We start from the raw sequence: 7,370 nt of genomic DNA on the forward strand, positions 1-7,370 counted from the left end.
CTCTCTCTCTCTCTCTCTCTCTCTCTCTCTCTCTCTCTCTCTCTCCTGGTTTTTCTTTAAGTGTCTGAAGTGAAAGAAGGTGAAGATAGCTGATCACATGACTGATGCAGTTCATTATATAAAGCACAAAAACTATGAAGGTGAGATGACGTGGCAGATTCCTGTGAATCGGTTTTTGTCTTGTATCGGGTCAAATTTTTGTCTTATAGTGAATTCTGTCCAGGGGGGATGTATCCGGAGTTTCGCTCTCCATGTTTGGAAAACTACAACACCTGATCGGTCGGTTTATGATTCGCCACGTTTCGGCAGATAATTATGGTTTGCTGACTAGTATGGGGCTGATGGGATTTGTGTTCACCTAGGGAAAATACCAGATAACGCAATGGCTCAAGTCACGAGGCTTTTTTGGTTTTTCTGATGACAACAAGATTGTGACTTTGAAGAAGAACTATGGGGACTTTTAGTTGGGAGGATTTTGTCCTCTTCAGATTAGGAAATCGTATGGTGATCGACCTTTATTCGGGAGGATTTTGCCTTGTTGAAATCAGAAATGTTATCTTCTTCAAATTATAATGCAATTTCATTTGATCGTTTAAGGTCGGGGTTGTAATATTTGTTATTTGTTTTTCGTTTCGGAAAAAAAAAGAAGGAAAAGTATTAGTTTCAATGACATTGCCGAGCATTGGGTAAGAAGATGGTGTGGTTTTGGTTTACACTCCACAGAGATTTTCCAATGGAGGTTTTGGTTGTTTAGTGATTGTCATGTTGGAATCTTGACCGAATTGTGTGATAGTGATGAGGTTTGTAAGTCTGTTCAAGGAAGATATGATTGGAGTATGGAGGTTTGGGATAGGCTTAGTATTAGTCTATAGCTGTCAGATATGTTTGGATCTCATTAGTCTATGGACTGACAGATCACTCATACTAGTTTATTGGTTTCCCAACTTTTATGGGATTGTCTAATCTACTTTCCCTTTGTTTAACAAAAGAAAGAAAGAGGAGCAGAAGGATAGAAATATGGGAGAACATTGTGACATGAAGACCAAGAGGTATTTGCCTTCACCATCTAATATTTTTCTTATCCAATTACAGTAAGGGAAGAGAAAATGGCTAGAGAAGCTACTGAAGAGGGAAAAATCATATTGACATCAATAGCTAGCTATATAGTGAAAGTAAATAACGGCTGCATTGACTAGTTTAGCCTCGGACATGAGCGTACAGGCGAAACAAGGTCTCTATTCTGCTTCACAGATGAAACTGGTGACTGGTGAGGCTCTTACTCCTCATCAGCTGAGCTTTCTCCATAAAGATGCATTAGTTTGGGCGCAACTGTCATAATCCGCTACTATCACCAGATTCAATCTTACAGTTACTGCAGATAGTTGAGTGTCACAATCTTGGTCTTCATATTGTCTTCCAGCTGTGTCCTGATATTTGCAGAAAACATAACCGTGAAATAGAAATTAAAATCTACATAAACAGAGAGATCCGTCTGATGTGCTTTCCATGTTAAACAAAGAGCACGTCAAACCTCTTTTACCCAAAATGCATCAATTTCCAGCGCTACAGTTTCACACAATGCGCATACACATTATTTAGTAAATCACAATGGCTCACAGAGAAGTCTATGAATATAGCTAGATTAGAGATGAAAATATGTGAGACCTATGTGATAACAAGATCAAGCTGACTCCAATTCAGTCAACTTCTGCACATTAGAGTAAATTGATAAATGATAACATCTAGCAACACCAGGTCTAGATGAGAGAAATTAAGTACCAATTAGAAACTATTGTGAATTCGAATACTATGCCATGTGAAATAGGGACAGGTCCTGGTGGTATTGGTATCACTGAGAACTTTCATCAAAGATATTATACATACTCTTAGGGTGTGAAATAGTTTTCACCAATCAAGATTGGCAAAGAAAAACATTAATCGGAGACAAAAAGGAATGACCAGCTACTGCCTTCAGCTTCTAACATACAATTGGAAATCAACACAGCTAAACGCATAAACTATCTTTTTCATTAGCAGCTTCTGTTACAGGGACTGGGTAGACTAAACAACATTACAAAGTCCGGTCATAAATCTTCATATTTTTGCTTTCAAATGCAGAACAAAGCGTATGATAAGGGTAGAAATTTTACCAAAACCTAAGGTCCTTAGACGAAGATGTAATGAATTCAGAATGAAGATGAAGAGTATCCAATCCTGAGTAAAATCCCAGCGTTTTTAGGGACTTTCCCTTTGCAGATAGTTGAAAATGCCAAAGTTGTCTTCTTTAATGGTATATACGAAATTAGGATAAAGAAGCATTTCCACTACTGCTTCTTAGATAGAATGAATAATTGTCAAGTGAGTCATCATATTCGGTAAACAATAAACACAAATTAGTACCATTTCAAAACTTTCGTGTTTTTCAAAGTAGAAGTCCAGAATAACAATTAAAGGGGTAACCAGAAACTACAACGATAATGAACGAGAAGCAATATTTATTGATGCAAACAAGAATCAATGTGATCCATATACTTCTTGTGTTACAGAAAACACGATTTGAGTTTGGTCATGAGGTGGTACTGCAAGTAAGGTGCCACATGGACCTAGGATTTGGATCGGAAAATTGCACCATGAGAGACATGATATTCCCTCTCATATCTGACAAATCATTGTGCAACCATAGCACGGAAGGAGAAGGCACAATTGGTCATGCAAAAGAGTTTAGCTGAGCTTAGAGTACTCAGTAGGAACTAGTGTTCAATTGCTGTTTGTAGTTACCCAAAGAAAACAGAACTTAAAGTTGGCAAGCCTAAAACACAAATGAACAGATTCCTAAATTAAAGGCTATTAAATTAAGAACCTGAGCAAAGCCCAAAAGCAGCTTCAATGTCTGGAGTAGGGAGCTTCAGAAGATTTCCAACCCAAAGATAATTTGTTACCAAAAGTCATTGCACGAACATTCTCCCTTACTAAAATGGTGGTATCTAGTGGCATCTCTAACAATAATATCCCTCTTCACAATACTGCTTATGAATTTCAACACCGTGTGACAATCTCCACAAACACGAAGATTTTTCACTATCCGGATAGGTGTCCCTGGAACAGCCTTCAGAAGCCCATAAGCCAATGCCAATCTCTCACTATGCCAAAAAAGCTGCCTTTCCTTCTCTTGCTGCTCCATGTCATGTAAAACAAAGCTACTGTCGGGAACATAGCCTCTTTTCCTCATCTCTGCATCCAACTCTTTAAGCAAACCGAATATGTCATCCTTCAGAGGATGAGACGTCTCTCCAGCATAAAACACTTGGCTTTCCTTTCCAACATCAATGGAACTGTAACCAGGATTTTTCTTAACTTCTCTCTCTGTCATCAATGTCCTCACTTTCGCTACATTTTGCCACATACCGGCACCAGCATAGACATTAGATAACAATATATAACTTGAAGGGTCTTCTGGGTTTAAGCTTAAAAGATGATCAGCAACCCTGATACCCATTTGGGTATCACCATGATGCTTGCAAGCACTTAGTAAAGCTGCCCAAGTGGGTTCATCAGGCTCAAACGGCATTGAACTAATAACATTTAAAGCTTCAACAAGATGCCCAGAGCGACTAAGAAGATCCAAGAAACATGTATAGTGCTGCAGACAGGGACGAATTCCATAATCCTCAATCATGGATCTGAAAATGGCACGTCCTTTGCTAACAAAACCAACATGGCTGCAAGCATAAATAAGTCCAACGAACGTAACTTCATTAGGCTTAATTCCAGCTTCCACCATCCCATCATATAAAGTCAATGCTTCCACAGCTCGACCATGCTGAGCCGCCCCAACAATTATGGAAGTCCAAGAAACCACATCTTTTCGCTGCATTCCACCGAAAATATCCCTAGCAGCTAAAATATCACTACATTTCGCATACATATCCACCAGTGCATTACTAACAAACAAGCACGAACCATAACCAAGACGAATAACCAGCCCATGAACCTGCTTGCCAAGCTCCAACACTGCCAAATTAGCACAAGCGCCAACCGTGCTTGACAAAACCAACGGGTCTACAATATCAACCCTCTCTCTTCTCATCTCAATAAACAAGTACAATGCATCAACACCATTTCCACTCTGCACCAACCCGGATATCAACGCAGTCCACGAAAACAAGCTCTTCACCGGCATCTTCCCAAACATCTCCAAAGCATCCTTCTTCCTCCCACTTCTAGCATACCCGGAAACCAACGCCGTCCAAGCAACCACACTCTTCTCCCCACTCGAATCAAAAACCGCACGAGCATTATCCGGCAACCCACATTTCACATACATGTCAACCAGAGACGACTTCGCAACATCATCCCCACAAAACGGCGACAACATAAACCGCGCGTGAACCTGCTTCCCTTGCCTAAGAGCTCCCAAGCTAGAGCAGGCCTTGACGAGGCTAGCGAAAACGAAGTGGTCCGGAAGCAAAGAGTCTGACTGAAACATGGTGGGGAAGATGGAGAGAGTGCGGTGGGAGAGGTTGGCTTGGTTGAGAGCGGTGAGGAGTGAAGCCCAGGTGACGTGGTCTCGGTGAGGCATTTCGTCGAACAGGTGGAGGGCGTCTTGGAGGAGGCCGCATTTGGCGTAGACGTGTAAGAGGGTGTTGGGTAAAGGGACGCATTGGTGGAGGGCGGTTTTGATGAGCTGAGCGTGAAGGGTTTTGGCGGTGGAAGGTGTGTGGTTTCTTGCGCAGAGCTTCAGTTGGTGGAGATAGCGAGACACTGGCATTCATCCACTTGGTTCTGTAAGCCTGCTGCCCCTTTTTATACTTCTCCAAGAAAAGTTTCCAGCTTTTTTTTTGGAAGCTTCTATTCAGATCTCAGAAATTTTATTAACACGTTGCAAAATACTAAATACATACACCATAATTAATGCATAATGTATCTAATTTTTATTTTAATATTTTACTAGATACACAACCTCAAAGTTCCTAAATATCCTCATTCATAATATATATAATACATATTAACTAAAATACACACCTTTTCTTTTTTGTATACACCATCATACTTTAAAATCTATATTAAAAAAACCATCAATAAGAACAAGCTTTCACGTATTTAGTTGATTTTGAAGATTAATAAATAATCTATCACGGTATAAAAGTTAATATAAGCATCTTATCATTTTGTTTTTTTTATTCATCATGAAGCTCCTATGTTCAATGTTGTTTTGACCAACAAAATTATAGGTATGATTATATCTCAATTGCATACATAATCATACGTCTATATGTGAGCATTTTGTTTTTGTATTCATTATGTTTGGTAGTGATGGCTTCTGGTGTGGCGCCGGTCGGTAGCTGACGACGGTGGTCGATGGCAGATGCGGTGGGTTGGTCGGCGTCAGTGGGTTGCTATTGGTCCAGCATCGGTGGCTTGATATTGGTCTGGCACCAAGGGCTGCGAGAGGAGGACGGTGGGGTGGTGAGGTTCAGGTTTTGAGCCGGGCTCGGCCCATCTGATTCAGTTCCTTGGGCAATGATTCTTGAAGGGCAGAAGTTGGGCTAGGGTTTCATTTTGGGCCCTGACTTTATTTCTGTTTTTTATTTTATTTTATCTTTTATTGCTTTAGTTTAGACTAGGACTGTTTGCGGGTCTAGAATATTTTCTTAGTTTGTAGGCTTTGTCTTATTAACTAGGGTTGCCCCTTTTTGCGTAGGGTGGTCCCGGAAATAGTCAATAATGATAGGTTGACGACTTGTCCTTTCTTTGTGTCTCGGTGGCTAGTTACTTCTCTTGTTTGCTACCATGGAAGATTGGTCATAGCGTTTCATCTCATGTTCTTTAGCATAAATATTGTTTAGTGTCTACTAGGTAGTTTTGCATGGTTCAATTTTTTACATAACCCTTGCAGGCGGATCGTGTTCATGTTGTTGTGCCTACTCTCAAGTTGTAATCAATAAAATTAATGTTCTTATATGAAAAAAAAATTTCTTTTTCTTTCATGAAGAGGAAACACTAAAAATGAGACACTAAAACAGTTGTTACACGCTAGACACAACGATTTACAACATGATTACCAGCATTTACAAATTATAAACAAATGAAACACTTCTGAAAGGTGAAAGTGTTCTTTTAATTTACAATTAAAACTTTTAGACATTAAAATTAGAGTTTTTAGTGTGTTATAAGAGAAGGTTGATCCGGGTACTTCAAAAATGTAACTATTGGAAAAGCCTTGTGGCTTTATTAATAGAATACACACACTCATTAACAAACAACTGATTGAGGTTGTAAAATAAGTTATGAGGTTATGTGCAAGAATTTTTAAACAATCTCTTTTATTGTGACTGCCCGGCTTGCCAACACTTTACGTGCACGTAACTAATGGTGTGCACTAAAACTTGGCTTCTTCTAAAGCAGATTTGGACAGCGAGAGCACCAACTCCGTCTCTAGGTTTTTGCTTTACCTAGAATAGGACTAGATCTTGCAATCCATTAATCAGGGGCGGAGCTATACTTGGGTCTAAAGTGGTCCAGACCCCCCTTAAAATTTTGGAATATTTAAGTTTTGGCCTTAATTTAGCTAGTTAGTATTAAATGTAGGCTTAAATCTCTCATTAATCTATCACTAAACTCTCCTTAAAATTTCACAAATTAATCAGTTTTGGACAAATCAAGAAAGATAAACCCATATTAAGAAAGAAAATTATTAAATAGATGAGTCTTTATATCTTTATATCTTAGCAATCAAAATAGATAAAACAATTGATCACTTTTATTTAGTAAATAGTAAATTAATGAAATTACTAAAGAAAAAAAGTGAAGTAACAAATTAATAAACTACTATTTTCTCACCTGTACATTCTCATTGTTTTGTATAAGTTTAAGAGATGCATAAAATAAAGGTTTGCTCTCAATGAATAAGAACATCTTCAACAAGGAAAAAAAACAACATTTTTAGTTAGGTGAGTTTCTTATTAAATTTTTACATATAGTTTTGTATGCTATAGTTTTGTATACATATAGTTTTACAACATTTTTGTATGCTATAGAATAAGACTAGGTCTTGTGATCCACTAATCGATACTCACAAGACTAGGTCTTGTGATCCACTAATCGATACTCACAACACGATGGGCGTGTGAGCAGAGGAATCGCTGGGAGGTAGGAGAACTGCGGGCCGTTTTGCTAAGGCGTTATCTTAGCTTTGTTGGCAGGGTTCACCAATGCTACATGAAGTAATATGTGCTCCACGGGAGGCTTAGGATCCAAAGACGCAAAGGTAGCAAAGGCTGCTGTTTGTTGATTGATAATTTGATATCAGTGCATTGTTGAGAAAGAGATTTTGTTTTTCTTTGCCCTAGAAATCAGTATATCTTTACAAA

General features: G+C 38.8%; 1 protein-coding gene across 1 annotated transcript; it reads right to left on the reverse strand.

Moving 5' to 3' along the window:
* Positions 1–2,794: 2,794 nt before the first annotated feature.
* Positions 2,795–4,768, reverse strand: LOC101311086 (pentatricopeptide repeat-containing protein At4g14050, mitochondrial-like). Its single transcript, XM_004296959.1, has one exon. The coding sequence runs from the start codon at positions 4,766–4,768 to the stop codon at positions 2,936–2,938; it is 1,833 nt and encodes a 610-aa protein (XP_004297007.1). The 3' UTR covers positions 2,795–2,935.
* Between the last annotated feature and the right edge of the window lie 2,602 nt (positions 4,769–7,370).

Source organism: Fragaria vesca, linkage group LG4 (assembly GCF_000184155.1).
Source record: "Fragaria vesca subsp. vesca linkage group LG4, FraVesHawaii_1.0, whole genome shotgun sequence".
In the NCBI taxonomy this organism is placed as follows: Eukaryota; Viridiplantae; Streptophyta; class Magnoliopsida; order Rosales; family Rosaceae; genus Fragaria; species Fragaria vesca.

What these genes read in the sequence shown, in the direction of transcription:
- LOC101311086 (XM_004296959.1), bottom strand. Translation starts at nt 4,768, where the DNA reads ATGCCAGTGTCTCGCTATCTCCACCAACTGAAGCTCTGCGCAAGAAAC.